General features: G+C 40.1%; 2 protein-coding genes across 2 annotated transcripts in view; both read right to left on the bottom strand.

The window, feature by feature from the left end:
- The window catches only part of myo3a (myosin IIIA), a 97,207-nt gene that overhangs the window by 41,590 nt on the left and 37,852 nt on the right, over window positions 1–17,765 (bottom strand). The window contains exons 8-15 of the mRNA XM_050056451.1: window positions 12,762–12,827; window positions 12,477–12,632; window positions 12,019–12,060; window positions 9,834–9,930; window positions 8,327–8,443; window positions 7,758–7,862; window positions 1,313–1,396; window positions 574–776 (exon numbers count right to left, since the gene is read on the bottom strand). Coding sequence (XP_049912408.1) covers window positions 574–776; window positions 1,313–1,396; window positions 7,758–7,862; window positions 8,327–8,443; window positions 9,834–9,930; window positions 12,019–12,060; window positions 12,477–12,632; window positions 12,762–12,827 — 870 coding nt within the window. The remainder of the gene's footprint in view (window positions 1–573; window positions 777–1,312; window positions 1,397–7,757; window positions 7,863–8,326; window positions 8,444–9,833; window positions 9,931–12,018; window positions 12,061–12,476; window positions 12,633–12,761; window positions 12,828–17,765) is intronic.
- On the bottom strand, window positions 2,775–5,357 carry LOC126397571 (tripartite motif-containing protein 16-like). Its single transcript, XM_050056452.1, has one exon. The coding sequence runs from the start codon at window positions 5,313–5,315 to the stop codon at window positions 3,642–3,644; it is 1,674 nt and encodes a 557-aa protein (XP_049912409.1). The 5' UTR covers window positions 5,316–5,357; the 3' UTR covers window positions 2,775–3,641.

The following is a 17,765-nucleotide window of genomic DNA, read 5'->3' as shown; positions in this document are numbered from 1 at the left end:
ACATTTCAGATATTCTGCTTAAGATGAACGCATCTTTGTAAAAAACAACTTTGCTTTATCCTCCCCAAAATAGTATCCTATAACAGGCTAAAGAAAAGTGCAGCTCCACACAATGCTTGCAGCCCAATCAAACCCTCTGAACCGTGTGTCTGTTTTCTAATGAAATACTCGAGTCTGCCTTTGAAGCTCCACTAAGGACACTTGCAAGACCACAATCTTTGATCAAACAGGAAATAAGCTAGCCCCTCCACTTGACCTGGTCCACTCCCCAGACACATGATAAGAGGGAAAGATGGACTGACTGAAGTACAGGTTGAAGGCAAATGCCATCGGTTTCAGATGGAGAGGTAGAGGAGAAAGACAGAGTCTATTACGCACTGATCCCTGGCCAGCATGCAGAAAAATAACCTTCTTGGCAATGTTCTTTCAGAAAACATACGGAGACATGATTTAAATTTCTATTAATGTCATTGTCAAATGAAGGTTGGAACAGTTATTGTCATGAGGTTGTGTACAACTAACAAAAAGAGAGAAAGAAAATTACAAAGACAGAAACAGGGAAGTGATATTTACACTGCCTGGTGGATGACTCTCGACTTCTCCAACAAGTACTCAGATATCTGTGCTCCAACCACTGTTCCTCCGCAGGTGAACCTCATCTCCAGGTACTTGCCAAAGCGGCTGGAGTTGTCATTGATGACGGTGCAGGCGTTTCCAAATGCCTCCACCAGGCTATTGACCAGCAGGATCTTCTCCTGGAGTGTCCGATTATTAGCCTGAATAAAACATTATTCCAGCTGAGTAACTGGGAAATCAATATAGCGGAGGTAATGAGCATATTGTTAAGAAATGATGCATTCATGTCTGCCATGTGTCTTTCCATTCATGTTATTTCCATCAAAAGTGACACTGCCACTGCCAATTTCATTCCCCCGCTATGAAAAGAGTGAATTGAAACGGAACTTTCTTTTCAGTGCGGTTGCAAACCATGACTGGCATCAGCTGGAAGCTCAAATTAACCGATCATAGGATGTTTAAATTGCTTTGAGAGTGTGCTTTTCTTCTCACACTTGTATTGACAGTGGGTTGGGGGTGTGCAGGTTCACAATTCAGGACACACAGTTGTTGCGCAAATCAAAACTATCAAACTATTTAAGAGACTCAAGACTTATTCGTAGAAATTATTTATAATTGAAAGCAGTTTCCAATTTCTTGTATCCCCTTTTCGATATCACATGGAAAGGACATTAATGTTGCATTTCACTAATGCCATGTTAATGAAACATTGTATTTATGGACTCTTATGACTCACCTTTCCGAGAACTGTCAGCTGCTGTACCAACAGATGAGCACCCTCTGTTTTTCCTGCTCCACTTTCCCCACTGATCACCACACACTGTACACAGGAAGTCACAAAGATTATTGAAATATTTATGACCTCTAACTGACATTAAAAATAAAACATGTAATAACTAGAAGGCAGTATTAGGGCTGTAATTCAAAAGCATAGCTTTGCAAGCTACCAATGACTTCAAACTGGAAGAAGTTGCACTACAGCAAAGCTACCTGAGAGAGAAATTTAGTTTAGATAACTAAAGCTACTTAGAGAAAGTAGTTCAAACTAATGACTTTAGAATCTGAGATAAAAAACAACTAAAGTCATTATTAGAAACTAAAGACATAATGAACACCATTGAACTAGTAGTTCAAACTACTTTTTGGAAAAAAAGACAATGTATATGTGATAAAAAAATTAGATAAATATAATACATAAAAAGTCACATGCCAGCAGAAAATGCCACTCAACTGATTTTATCACAAAAAGTGTCTACTTGTTCACAGGTCATAAACCAAAAATAAACAAATAAATACCCCACAATTCATGAGGAAAGTGCAAGAAATGTCATCTTTGGTTTTGTACACAACGTCCATCAGTCAGAACCCTGCCTTCCAGAAACTAGAATCCATGTGGGGGGATTGTACCAAGCAGGATTACTCAGTTAGCATTCAGCAACTTCTCTAATTATTTGTTATTAAATAGCAATAATTCATAATTATGATTAACTATCGTCATAGGGGGTTCAATTATGGAAGAAACATGATGGTAAAACACTGCTAGAAGGACTCTCGGAGAGCGCAGACTTCCTCTAAGATCAATAATGAGATCAAGGATCTTCTATGATATGCAAATCTGCAAGCACAACCACTATATATGTTTGACCTGAAGTGAACACGAGCCAGGGGCGTTAAGTGCGGCACCAATGGCCCCAAAAACAGCTTCTGTGGTAGTTCCTGCTTCAATAGATGTCTCCAGGACCAAGTTTTGCCATCATGACACACACACACACACACACACACACACACACACACACAAACACACACAAACACACACAGACTCACATGGTCAAAACAATACCAGCCCTGATGTTGCTGCTGGTAATGACCACAACTACACAATGTCTTCACACCCACACCATGTAAATTCTGACTATTTTTCCAGTTCACTCTCTTTACTGACTAACTGCAAAAAGAAAATGTCCGTTAAAAAAGCTACAAGTGTCCTTTTCATTTTCCTCGCTAAAACAGCTTTGTCACAGAGAAAGGAGCAGAGTCTGACTAGCAAAACACTCCTCTGCTCTAAACATAGTCACTGTACTTTGTGGTGTTTCAGGAGGAAAACTGCCTCAGTTAAACTCTCAGATTACTTTCAAATGCTCTACACCAGCTTTGGATGATACCCTGAAATGAAGACAAGAAGAAAGACTTCGCTCATGTTTGTTTATTCATCATGTAAACACTCAGTTAGTTCACACATCCCATCAGTAAAGTCTAGTAAATGATTCTTCTTTGGTGATTTATGTTCAGTTTCATTTCATCCACACAATCAGTTTGTTTGACCAGAATCTCAGTGATGTATAAAAAAATAATCTGCTCATAATAATTACTGTTTTATAATAATAATAATAATAATAATAATAATAATAACAACAACAACATTTGGTCTGCCAGGCAAATAAATGTAAATGTGATTATAGATTTCTTTAAAAATGTACAAAAAGAGAACAAAATATCGACAATAATGCAGGGTCTGGTGCTTTTTGTCTTCAGACTGATGCAGTGGAAAAGAAACAACATACAAATACAATAACACAAATATTCAACAAACATTTAGAGTACAGGTAAACAAACATCATCATGAGCAGTGATAGCCTCCATTGCCAAACAGACATAGAAAGCAGCGCCACTTAAAGAAACTCAAACATTAAGAGCCCTGACACATTAAGCCGACTGTCAGCTGTCAATGTCAGGCCGTCGTGAGCATCTGTCGCCCTAGTTTTTGCAGTGTGTCCCCCACGGTTGGCACTAGTTGGGCCTTGTTGGCTTTTCCGGTATGATTCGGCATTTAAAATCAGGGTTGGAGGTGTTGGAGCCCTTCAGTGAATAAAATCGCTCGGTTTGGATTTTCAGCTCAGGAAGTGAGGAAAGCAAACAAACAACTAGATCTTTTTTAGCCATTGAGCTCTGTAGCAGAAATTGTTCGTAATTGTGTGATGGTTGATTGACAGCTGATCTCTGTGCAGTGAATAAATGTCATAACAATCAGCTCCAAGCTATAAACAGGGTAATACAGTGACGTCTACCTATTTGAGTTTACAGAACTCAGCAGTGGTTTCGTAGGAGTAAGGCCGAAGTCCAGCATAGAGAGGCTGAGTGAATGTGGTCTGGACTCTGTGGAGGAGAGTCATGGTGTCAGAGATGCTGTAGAAGGACAGAATACCTGCATTGTGATCCAGGTACACTCCTACTCTGTAGGACTGAGGAGCTGAGATGGGAGTTTTGACACCATCGTAAATAAAAGTGAAATTGTTTTTGTCACAACGTAACGCCCAAGATTTGTTATTGAATCCAAATCCACCTTCACCCCCTGTTCTGCTGATGTTCTTGTAGGCAACTGCTACAAAAACGTCTTCACCTCTCCACTCCACCTCCCAGTAACAACGTCCAGTCAGACTCTCTCTGCTGAGGACCTGCCACAAACTAATGAATCTGTCTGGGTGAGCAGAATAAGGCTGTTTTTTGCTTATTAATGTTGCTTTTCTGTTCCCCTCAGATAATAACACCTTTGGGTTTGCTGTGTTTGGATCCAGTGTGATTTCATGTGAATATTTTAAGAACCCAACTCTGGTCTTGGGCTCTGATTGAGAATTCGACAGTAAAACATCCACTTCAGTCACTGTCTGTAAAACGTCTGTCCACTTCTCTCTCAGAACGTCCTGTATTTTATCTGTGACCTCTGACACAGCCGCTGTCACATCCTCAAAGTACCAAAGAGGACGGATATTGATGCTGGATGAGTCTGTAGACTCAACAAGTTGTGACTGTGAGAGGTAGTTGTGTAGAAACTGGTTGTGATCCTCTGTGTGTGAGAGCTCCTTCAGCTCAGCGTCTTTCCTCTTCAGCTCAGTGATTTCCTGCGCCACCTTCTCCTGAAGCTCTTTGACTCGACTCACTTCAGATTCCTCCTGAGATCTGACCTGCTGCTTCACATCTGAGATTCTTTTCTTGATGAGTTGGATCAGCTCAGTGAACATCCTCTCACTGTCCTCCACTGCTTTATCAGCAGAGCGATTGATAGCCTCCACCTCCTGTTGAAGCACCTTCACTTCTTTCTCTCTGTCCTGGATTCTCTGCTGGATGTTTTGTCGACTCACCTCCAGCTCTCTCTGCCTCTCAGTCCTTTCTGCTGCAGCTGAGACTGTGTCGTGGCCTTTGTGTTCATCCACAGAGCAGAGATAACAGATACACTGCTGATCAGTACGGCAGAACATCTTCATCACCTCATCATGATGAGTGCAGATGTTCTCCTGGAGCTTCCTGGAGGGCTCCACCAGCTTGTGTTTTTCAAAGGCAGAGGATTCATAATGAGGCTGGAGATGTTTCTCACAGTAAGAGATCAGACACACCAGACAGGACTTGAGGGCTTTCAGTTTTCTCCCAGTGCAGACATCACAGGCCACATCTTCAGGTCCAGCGTAGCGGTGATCAACAGGAGCAGCCTGGAGTCCAGTCTTCTTCAGTTCCTCCACTAAAAATGCTAACATTGTGTTTTTCACCAGTACAGGCCTCGGGCTGAAAGTCTGTCGGCACTGAGGGCAGCTGTGGATTTTCTTCTCATCCTCTTCATCCCAGAAACATTTAATACAGTTCATGCAGTAGCTGTGTCCACAGGGAATAGCCACAGGATCCTTCAGTAGATCCAGACAGATCGAACAAGAGAAAGCTTCCCGGTCCAGCTGCACTCCTTTCTGCGCCATTTCACCTCTCAGTGTCAACGACTGTCTGAGTTTCACTTTCTCAGAAATAAAACTAGTTTGAGCTCCGATCTAAACAACATGTGTGACTGCAGCTCCTTCTCTACACGGCATGTTGGTTACACCCATCTTCAAACTGTAGATCTAATGGGGAGGGAACCAGGAAATGTATGAGCAGAGTGAAGCTTGCTCTGTTTGAGAGCAGGACGGAGGAGGAGGGGTTTCCAAGCTTTGACTCATTCCAGGAAGAGGAGCGGTTTGAGAGATACTGTTTGTTTTACACTTATTTACAATAGAGCTCATGTCATGTTACTTCAGCTCTCAAGAGGTAAACCCCTCTTACAGTCAGAGGGCTTGGACATTACTCCAGGGGTTTTAAAATTTCTGAGTTGTCCTGTAATTAATCAAACATTTTCTAGTTTACAGTAACTCAAATACAGTACATAAAAGACACATAAATTTACCACCGCTACAAAAGGTATTGAAACTCCAATATTGTAGCAAAATATAGTGAAAATATATCATTTGATAAAACACTTCTAGTCTTTAAAAAAAGTCAAAATCAGAATATTATTTTGAGTAAAAGGTGCATTTGATGTTACATACATTTCACAAACTACAAGTACCGACTTGTGGTTGTATTCCTCTGCCAACTAGTCAAGTTGCAGTTTACATCCATGCCTGTCCAGTCCTGACCCTAACTTTAATATAATAATTATATTATATGCAGTTGCAGTCACATGTGGTGAAAGAAAATAACTAAAGGTTTTAAGTCTATTTTTTTAAATGGAAGTTGCCACTGTATTGACATGCGAGGTTCCAGTGAATAATTTCCAGAGAGCAACAGGCATGTATAGAGGACTGATAGAGAGTTTCCCCATAAGGTGCAATGACAATAACCTGAAGCTCAACATCATCACAACCAGTGAGCTTGTGGTAGACCAATCTCAGAACTCATCAGCAGACGATAAGCCCTCGGGGGCATCGGACAGTATTTTGGGGGTTCCAGTGCAGCTGGCAGATATCCGGATAACAGAGAAACCAAGATCCCTGGGCCAAAGACAGTATGTTGCATTTCAATATTGGGGGAGACACATATGAAACAGGGCTTCTGAGGTCTTTTGCCAGAGAATTTTGATTTTTGCTGGTGACCTTTTTATGTACCTTTTTCAGCTTAAATTTAAAGGGACAGTGTGTAAAATTTTCAGTTGTTTATTGGCAAAAATTGATATCTGCATTCATAAATATGTCATCATTGGTGTATTATCACCTCCACCAATAATCTGACTTATTCTCGTAAAAGGAGAAATTCGGATTTGTTTGTACATTGTGCGGGTAAGTCGTTTGGGGGGTTCCATAATGTTTTGCCATCTAAAGAATACATCCGCCAGCAAGGGACATACAGCCCCGCCTTCGGCGTTTTCGTTGAGAGCCAGGCCAGCGCTGCGTGTCTGGGCCAAGACTTCCTCTTCTGTGTACCAGTCACTGTTTACTAATCTCTATAAATAGATATCTGCATATGAATGCAGATACATTAGTCTCACACCAACACTGAAACTGCTTTTTTCTTTTATTTTCTCTTATATACTTTATTAATCCCTGAGGGGAAATTCATTCTTTTTCACTCTGTTGTCATACACACACAAGCCTGAAATACACACACATGCATTAAATGGACAGATGTCAAAACGAGGGGGCTGCCTTGGACAGGCAGGGTTCAGTGCCTTGCTCGAGGAGGAGAACTGGCACCTCTCCAGCTACCAGTGTACACTTCAAACTTGGTCCGTACAGGGACTTGAGCCAGCAACCCTCTGGTTGCGATGATTAAACAAAATTGCAATTGCAAGGTTGCACAGAATTCATGAGGACTGGCTGAATTTGCATTAATTGTTGCGATTGCAACATTGCAACATCCTGGAGGGACTGAAGGACGTCAAAGTATGTTTTCTTCATGAGGTTTAAGCAACTATAGGTTGAGGCTACCTCAGAGAGTTGAGAACCCATGAATGTGGATTGTGAAATGGAGTCATCATGTTTCTACAGTTGGCTGTGTTTTGGCACTATTAAACTTTACTACCAGTAACTGGATTTGTGTGGCATTTATTCCGCCAATGCCAAATGCGCTTTCTTGCAATATTAATGAAAGCGAAAAATAATTTATGCATCTGCTCCATAATTTGGAATTTGCTCCAAAATTCAATGGGTTCTCCCTTGACCCATGCTACACCCTTCCACCAAGTTTCATGAAAATCTGGAGAATAATGCTACTCATATAATTCAACCTACACCTCCTTATACAAATACTATCATTATTACTTTATCACCATTACCAATTAAACTCTTTTTTATGTAAAAGTGACATGATTCACCCAAACAAGCTGAGTTAAAAGCAACTTTCAGCACTCAGGATGCTTAAAAATAATAACCGGAGTACAGCTGCATTACCTGGTCTGCATTATATGACACCATGGACTGGTAGGCGATGTCAGCCACAGCGAAGATGTGTGGTGGATTAGCTGTACGCTTCGCTCCTATGTACATCTTGGTGTACTATAAAGAGAACAGGGTTGACAGTGAAAAGAAAAGGCAAATTTAAAACATGAATATGAATGTATTGGTGGATACCATGATGTAGATGTTATGTGGAAGAAAAATACACTTGCTATTTTGCACAACAAGTTAAATTTCATTAAAAAAAAAAACTGTCCATACTGTAAATTATATTTTTGTTCTTGGAGGAGAGAAATGAAAAGTAGCGACAAACTTGAGGCAAAGAAAAACATGATGACTGGGAGGAAAATAGAGTCAGCGAGGTATGGCAGAGGCAGGGAATATGTGTGTGTGTGTGTGTGTGTGTGTGATGTGTGTGCAGGTAAGGCTAAATGGGATGCAGCCAACTGAAGAACTGCAGAGGCACTAATGAGATATCCTTGGCTACATTCAGTGCGTTATTGACCAAATGTACGAGCACAGGTGCATAAAAGAAACACACAAAGGCCTATATGTGTACAGACCTCAGGGGTGTATATCTCCATCTTATGGAAAGGATTGACTGCGATGAGGATGTCTCCCACATACGTGTAGATTTGATCTCGTCCATAGCGGCTCTGGAGCTGCTCTGTGACCGTGTTCTGAAAAAGATTCACACAACAGGTAGAATATACAGTATTTTCTAAACATACTGCCAAAGCATATTATGAGCGATAACAAGCAGTGCTTTAGCTTGTGTCCTGACTCAAGTCAAAGCATGNATATATAGTATTTTCTAAACATACTGCCAAAGCATATTATGAGCGATAACAAGCAGTGCTTTAGCTTGTCATACAGTGATTAATTCTCCTGTCTTCACACTGCCAGGACAGGTACATCAACAACAGCAGCGCGGGACTGCCTCCCTCATACCAGAAGAGCTGCTCATATTGAAGGATGGGTGGAAATATCCGCTGGCAACTGAGACTGATTGTATCATTCAATACATCAATGCAGCGCTCAGATATGATAATTTGTTCCAAATGTTATTTGTGAGATGCTGCCGTGCATTTCTCACTCACAGCACAAATGATTGGGGAAAAATTATGCTTAATGTTTTGGTTAAAGACTAAAAGCATTCATTAACAAAGTTACATCGCTGATACTTGACATGTTTGAGTCTTTATTTTAGTGTATAGTATTTTCAGTGTTTTATTTTTACAGTCTATGGTTTGAGTTTGCTACAACTAACACCTCCGGCCTCTCTTACCGTATTACGGTACCCAGCATGCCGTTTAGCAATCAGTTTATAGGGTTCCACTCTCATTACACTACACACTGTGTACTTCTGGCATAGTAACACTCTACTATAAATACGTCCTGTAGAGCTCAAGAGCCTGCACCCGACACTGCACTTCCGCAGGTCCTTGGCAATACACCCGCTAAGTGTGAAGTTGATCGGATGAGAGGTTGTCGAGAATATCAAAGGAGACAGAAATTCCTTCCATTTTAGTTAGACACTAAAGATCTTTTTTAGACATAAATATAATCAGAGGACAATTTAAAAGGAAATTTAAAAAGAAATAACTAGTTGTCAAAACAGTGTGACTAAAAGGTCCATTTAGTAGCTGTTCTGAAGATTTTCACTGCATCACACTGTCTTCCTCAGCAGATGGAGATTGCTCAGTTGTCATGAAATGTTATTTTCTATTTTTTTTAATTTTGCTGAGCTGAGGTTAAAAGTTCAGTGGAAGATTTTGTTATTACATTTAAAAGATCCAGAAAGCCACAAATGGATCTTGTGGTAAGATTATATAAATAAAGTGCAGCCTAAAAAAAGTCATGTTTCGCCACAATAGAGAATGAAATGATGCCCTTTGTCATGAGTTGTGCTGTTTCTGACAGTATTGTTGGTATTATTTACACTATTTTGGCTTTTTGGCTCAGTGTCTGCTGTCAGAATGACACCACTCATGATGATAGCCAAGTATTGTTGTTTTGTTATTGAAATATATCTAGTTAAATCATTGAACAGACGGTCAACTCTCTTACCTCATCTAGAAGTTCGAGGGTGGCGAGGTCGTCCACCTCATCTGGGTCAGTCTGTGTCTTCATATGGCCTCCTCTTTTAGTATGAATGCGTTCATGCCTATAACTCACAGAATCCGCAACCAGTTTTCACTGAGCAATGTATGTTATGTTTACATGACAGGATAAGTAATCTAAATTCAATGCATTATGGGCACATACTGTAGCAGTGCACATTGCTGGTGTTTGCTAAGGCAAAATGGTACATCTCTTCACTTAAAGAAAACCCTATACAATATAAATATAATCAAAGCTTTGGCTAGATAAAGATCTAAATGTAAAAACAATTCTCTATAGCATTAATGCTGAACCATCAGTATGTAGTTCCGTTTCTCCTGTCAGACTCCTGAGACTAAGTGGTGGTTTCTCTAAATGTAGTAGGCAAGAAGCGAACTGAAATAAACTACAACCACATATTTATAAATGTTTAATCTGCCTCTTCATCCCCATTTTAATTGACCACCTCACACCCTTTCTGCTCAGTAAAACCAGATCATTTATGAAAGCAACTTGGTGATGTATGTTCTCTTTCACAATTTCTACATTGAAGGGAACCAAGAGTGTACCAGGAGGATTCCATTACTTTAAACACGTAAATATTTAAAGGGACAGTTCACCCCAAAATCAAAAATACATATTTTTCCTCTTAGTGCTGTTTATCAATCTAGATTATTTTGGTGTGAGTTGCTGAGTGTTGGATATATTGGCTACAGGGATGTCTGCCTTCTCTCAAATATAATGAAATAAGATGGCACTCGGCTTGCGGTGTGGTGATACAGTTGGCAGGTGTAGTTTAGTATAAAGAAAATAGTTCCTTTATGAAACTGCTCACAACACGGTCTGTGGATTATCCAGTCCCGGAAGTCGTTGCCCATGTGACGTCATTTGAAACGTCATCAGACACGTCATCATCACGCTAATGGCATTGCTGTATGGAGAAACACTCTGTATTGACGTAAGAATTTGCACTGTTTAAATGCATACAATATGTGTTGAATGTATTAACATGTTATGTTTACAGAAGATGTAGCTTACATGTTGTTTCACAGTCACATTGTCTGGTTTGAGAGCTACGATATTCACTCAGGATTTTTTGCAACATTACTGGAGTCCATGTTTTGAAACTAATTAATTAAAATTAAAGAAGAAAACTATAAAAAAAATAAAAAAACATTTGCAGCTATTTTTGTAATATTCAGTATGATTATTATAGCATGATTACATGACTTATTTTTTTTGGAGGTGGTAGTTTAAAAAAAAAAAAAAAATCACTTTTTTTTCCTGTTTTTGTTTTTTTTGACAAAATTGGCCACAAATTCAAGTTTTTTTCGCCACTAGATCTTGGAAGGACTGATGATCTCGAGTCACCATATCATGATTTCTGGAAAGAGACATTGCTGTTGAGTTTTGCAAATGTATCTTTTTAGGCGCTTTCAGCATCAAAAGCCAAGTGCCGTTTAGTTCCTTAATAGGGGAGAGAATGTAGACATCTCTACGGCCGATATCACCAACACTCGGCAACTCACGCCAAGACAGTCTAGATTTATAAATGGCAATACAGGTAAAGGGAAAAATATTTTGATTTTAAGGTGGAACTGTCACTTTATAGGTTCCAGTGAAAAATCTTTTTAAAGACTAGCAAAAAGAAATGTGGAGTAATTAAAATGTATCAAAAGAGCAGCTAAGCGCAAACTTAGTGCTGCATTTAAAATCACTGCACTAGGTTTTTGCTTTACTGGATAAGCAGCACCTTGCTATCAGCCACATCCGATAAAATATATCATTATTTAGTTGATAATGGTGGTAATTCCCCATCATGATTGCTAAAACTCCATTTATCTGAAGTTAATGATGAACACTGAGAAGCTTTGGAGCTCATCAACTGCTGTAGCCTGTTCACAACAAAGGTCACAACCTCAGTTACACTACAGCGTCAAATAACAGGATGGTACAAAAAGACTCATGAGACAAACAACAATATTTATGATGGCAGGGTGAAAGCAGGTAACCAATCTAAAATCAGCCCATGTAGATGACTGCAAATACATGTGTGATCACAACTACAACAACAGCTCTGACTGAACAATAAGAAAAAGCCAATTATCATCTACTCCTACTGTGGCAAAAAGGTCATATAGGCATTTGTTACCTGTCATTACTGTCTGTGCTTCTTTCTGTCTTTCCATGATGGCTTAAACGACAGAAATAAGATTAACATGTCATGACTGTACGGGCAATACACACTTTCTGGGCCAACATTTTTTGACTCACGCTGTGTAGCCTGCACCTCGAGTGAAGCTGGAGCAGGATTGAGCTGTTGTTTATGTGAGAGTGACAGGGCTTGTAAAACATCCAGCAAGAAGGGTAATTTGGATTATACTGTCTGCAAAAGCTAAGCTGCAGCCTACCATATAAAACCCACTGACAGGGAGGCTTGCAGGCTTTAAGTTTTTCTTGGGGTTTTATAACAAAATCTATCAAACACTTTATGGTGTGTGAGTGTTCTGCTCATACTGTGAGACAAACAGGAGTGCTTCGAACATGTCACGAATACACATGGAAATGTGAGATTGTGGAAAGGAAACATGCAAACAGTCTGGACAATACCTTGTTTTTTCGATGACTCCTATTTGTTGGTTGAGATCAATGAGTTCAATCAATTGTTTCTGCAGTATTTTCTCTCTGCCAACAATCTGTTTGATGAACACATGCTGGAGCAGGTCTAGCACATTTGGTCTCAGCTCAAAGTCCTTAATCAGACATCTGAGGGGAGAAAAAGTAAAGGAGGAGGTGTGCAATGAATATCTTGGATTTATATTCAAAGTGGTATGCATGAGTGTAAATATTTGTTATTCACAGAGGCATAACAAACACACTAGCATCCGCACTCACTTGCAGATGAAGTCATTAAAGTCATCTGACCAGAGCTCCGGCTGGTGGAGAGTAGGTGGAGGATTTCTGTTAAAGGAGGGAATGGAAAAGATAAATAGAAAGATAAGATGAGATGGGATTTACGAAGGCGGGCCGGAGAACAAAAGGCCGAGGCACAGAGTGGAGCGAAAGCATAACTATTTGTCATCGAGGACATCCAGAGGCGTTTCTGCGGTGGCACTAACAAATGAGGCTCCACCTGTGCAGCTGGGAGGTATTGATAGGGCTGATTTTATGACATAAAAGCAATAGTCAGTAACACTTGCAATCAAATATATAGCCAGATCTTAAAACTTAAAGCTTCTCCTGTAAAAATCCCATTCAAAACAGACTCAGGTTGTTAAAGGGTCAAGTGTAACAAGGCCTCACATCCGGCAAACAAATGAGCTAATTTGCTGTAATTCCTCGCTCTGCTTTAAGTACCTTTTACAAGAGGGTTCCTGGCAAGTGTTGGGGAAGTCAATGCTGCCTGCTAATGTACCAAGGCCCTTTTCACGTTGGCTCTGACAGCGATAAATTGGTCTAATGAGAGGACATGCATCTCCTGTTTATCACACAACACACCCAATATAGACAGCAAATGCATGAGACATTTATTTGGAGTCTGTTCTGCTAATGCTGCGACTATTAAGGTGTTTTTCTTATCCTGAAGACAAACTGGGTCTTGCAGAGGCAGTCACATTTAAGGTATAACTATTAAGGGTTTTTAATGGCCTGGATACAAATATGAGGATGTATTTTAATTCCAGTACCTTGTTTATACCCATCCTAAAACAGTAAACTTCATATTTACTCACTGCGTGCTGTAATAAATTCACTCTGTACAGTATGTGAGGCAAATTTAAATCTTCTCTTTTCAAGATAATGATGGATTAGAGCTTAAATCTTTACACGTGTGCATAATTAGGAAAGCACTTTAATCTTTAACCTGCTCCTGAGTGTGATGCTTTGAGCAGGGATTTGACTTCTGCACATACAGCGTCCTCCAAATCCTTGTCTTTCTCACAAGAAAGTGTTACCTGTGCTTGTGTGTGTGTTTTTTTACTCTTTTAACTTGCAATATCAGTTTCCTAATGAGGCTAGGTATGTGTGGTGTCTGTCCAGAAGAAAACATAGGCTTTTTGTTGTAAAATATATAATATGAACACATATGTGGACAAAGTATTGTATATACAGTAAATAAGTCATGTTATATGTTCACATAGCAGGATTCTGACAGCTAAAGGTAAGTTAGATTTAAGACTTTCAAACTGTACGTTCACACCAATAGCAACCAGAGCTTCCAAAATGGCAGAAGTCATTCATGTTCAATGAGAGTCCGGCGACTTGGGCGACCTGGTCGTCAGCCACGTGTCTTGGGCAACCAAAGCGACTGGAGCGGTCCAGAGGGAAGTTAAAACTCATTTAACTTTATGGTAATGAGCTCTGATGCGGTTCGGCAACAACAAATTGGAATGCTGACGTGCTTCGATGAAGTGGGTCCCAGAGAACAAGCCTTGTAACTTTGGTTCCTACAGCACACTTGTTCCGATATTGAGAAGTTTATTACTTGTGTTTGCGCCCACTCAGTCCTTTATAATGTGTCACTGTTCGGTTACAGAGACCAAAATAAACAGAATGAGGCTTGGGACTGTGTCGCGGAGGTAGTTGGTTGGTCTGGTGAGATTTAAAGTGTGTAATGTTAGTAATAGAGGAGAGAATTGCAGGCTAATGTTGCGACGTAGCATGCCAGTCTTCCTTGCTTGGTTTGAATAGGATGACATACGTTTTCTGTTTTCATTGACCAAACATAACTTTCTATGGGCCAACTATGAGCTTTTTTGACTGGACAACAGCAAGCAGCAACTATGCTGCTTTCAAGCCAGTAGTCCACTTTGTGGCTCTTTTAAATTGACAAGCACGATTGAACGTTCAATGATTCACGTGATGAGCGACTAGAGCAACCAAAGCTGCCACAACTATTTTTGACAATCGTGCTTCTTGGAAGTCCACGAGAGACTTTGCCTCTTTGGAAGCTTCTGGTTTTCTGGTTTGAACGTAAAGTAAGACTTTTTTAGTGTCACTCAGAATGAAATTTTCGACCAGGAAAAAAAATGAACTGACATCAGTTACTTTGGGTTAAGGGCCAGTTTTGCTCAGATGTTTATTGTAACTTTTTGGTATTTGTTTGTGGGTTTTCTTGACGATTCAGTGTTTCTCACCCTGCATGTGGGATTCCACTGCCTTGATTGTGTCGAGTTTGGAACAACATTTTCCATAAAATACACCAAATTTCAGATGCATTGTCGTGTACCAGTTTTAGCCATGCCGCAAAATATTGGTTAAATAGCCAGCTTTCGTTGAATTTGCACCTTCCTATGTTGTCCACTGTACAGCGACAGCTAGCTAGTGGATCCTCTGCTCTGCGTTGCTAGTTCCACTATCCTGATCTGTGTGAAGTTAACGTGAGAGGTTTTCACTAAATCATTCCAAAAATAAATAAATGTTATCAATTATTTGGAGATTTTTCAATGCATTCAGAAAGACGATTCATAAAATTCTACTTCCCATGCCTGAGCATTTTTAAGACTTTTGAAAGACTGATTTAAGACATTTTAATAACATTTAAGGCCTTGTTTGTAGATTAATGAATTCAATAGCTGTGTCTCAATTCAGGGCCTGCAGCCTTCAAAGGGCTGCATTTGAAGACCGATTCGTCACATCAGCGTGACCAGGGCTGTCCCATTTTGAAGGCTCCTTCAAATGCAGCCTTCTCTCCCAGAACTTGGAGGATGCAATGGATAAATTCTTCGTGGCCCAGCCTATCCCATGATGCATTGCTCGCTGGTGACGATTATATAATAAGTTAAGTTCACTTACGGTTGTTAACTAGCTAATTATCAGTGATGTTTTAATTTTGGATTGCATTATATTATAATCAGAAAGAGTGGGCAAGGTGGTGGACAAAATACCATGAACACTGTGCGATACAATATGATGCAAACCAACACAAAAACACCACAAACTACAGGTTCTAACTTTACCAGGACAAAGAGCTAGTTAACCATCCCAAACAGTTTTATTTAAACCCTTAAGAACACAATGAAGGCAAAGCACAGACTCGGCCTTCCACAGGTAAAAACAACTACTTTTTAAAAAGGGATTTAATGGTGAGAAGTGTCTTTTTCAACCTAACAATTTGCCCCGCATACTGTAAATACAACAGGGGGGAGGGGGAATGAGAAGCTACACCTGCATCTGGTGCCTACTACTACAGTTACCACCAAAGAAATCATTTTATCAACCATCAGAAAGGTAAACACTGTGTGGAATTGCATTTTACTGTACTGATGCATATGCTGTGTCGTATTCAGGCATTATATTAAAAACAGTGAAATGAGGGTCATCCTTGATGATCTGCTGTGTCTGTGTGGTACTGTTTAAGCTAAATTAAATAAAACAGGGTGTGTATAAATCAGTGCCCTCAGCGTGGCTTTTTCCAAGACTGCTTGACGAATGAACCCAGAGTAGTGAGCGGAGGGAAGTGAGGAGTGTGAACAGACAGCCTGAAGCTCTGGCTGCAGCAGTCACATAGATTCTGAGGAAGCTGTGTGATGTCTCCTGTGGAGCACGACCCCCAGAGCAAACACACAGGACAGCTATGTCACAGGAGCTGTCTGTGTATGCGTTTGTGTGTGTGTGTGTGTGTGTGTGTGTGTGTGTGTGTGTGTGTAGGACCACACTGTTTCAGGGCAGTGATGGACAAAGTGTGGTGCCGTCAAGACGACAGTGATGGTAAGTGCTTATGCAGCTCTCACGCTGGAATCAGGAGACGATAAACAATTACTTTTCACCTTCAGCCCACAAAACACACACAGATGAGAAAGAGGGTGGCTGTGCTCTCAGCCTCCACCCACAGGATGAATGGGATCAGTGCCAGGAGGGGAGGGGTTTATGAATAAGCCCCTGCGAGCAGAAAAAAGCCATTTAAAATGAAAAGACTGTACTTTGTCTGGTGACAGTCTGTACCGAGAAGCAAATCACTGTGTTGGGGAGCAGGAGGTGGATTTTCTGGTTTGCAGTACTGCAGCAATACCCAGTCTTTATATTCCGACAGTCTGCATCAGTGAAAGGAATAAAAAATCAACTTATTTTAGCTTAGCTGTTAAAAACACACATGTTTAAAGCATTGTCTTTTTTCAGACCTCATAAAACAGCAGCTGTGGAATGTAACTCAGTACATTTACACAAGTAACGTACTTGATTACAATTTTGAGGTACTTGTACTTTACCTGAGCCTGTATTGTTATAGTTTAGGCTCTCCATATATAAATTATTAAGTATATAAAGTAACTGACATAAGCTGCAACATTATAATCAAGTAATTTAATATATATTTATCTGAAATGAGTCATTTTGCATAATGATCAGTTTTAAGGCCTTTACACATCAGGGGCATGAAGAATAAACAACATGAAAATGTGAAACACTCACCTGAGAATATTTCACTTCAAAACTATTCATACTGGTGGTGATGTGAATTTGAGACAGTTGCAACACTTGTTCAATAAAATGTTTGATATGAATATATTTAATGCAAATTTGCATTGCTACCAGGATCATATTGACCCAGAGAAGCATCTGGCAGGGAAGTGAAATGGTCTGAGTGGATTTAAGTTCCCTCTGGTAAACAATTACATAGTGTACATGTCTGTATAGTATAGTATATGAAGTAGTGTAGTGGAGCTTATACGCAGGTTTACCCAACTATTAGCCAAATAGCCATTGGAATATATAGTACAGCTTACCCACTTCCTCCTCAGTGACCTACCCATCTACCTAGCAGTACACCCACCTCATCAACTACCAGTATGCCACTGAGTGCATAACAGAGTATTTCAAAGCTAAGAACAGAGGGAGTGGATCTGGAGTCTCATTTATAAACACTGTGTATGCCCAAAAAAGACCTAAAAGAAGCATACGCCA

The sequence above is a fragment of the Epinephelus moara genome, chromosome 11, assembly GCF_006386435.1.
Source record: "Epinephelus moara isolate mb chromosome 11, YSFRI_EMoa_1.0, whole genome shotgun sequence".
NCBI classification, from domain to species: Eukaryota; Metazoa; Chordata; class Actinopteri; order Perciformes; family Serranidae; genus Epinephelus; species Epinephelus moara.
This window is presented reverse-complemented; position numbering and strand designations above follow the sequence as displayed.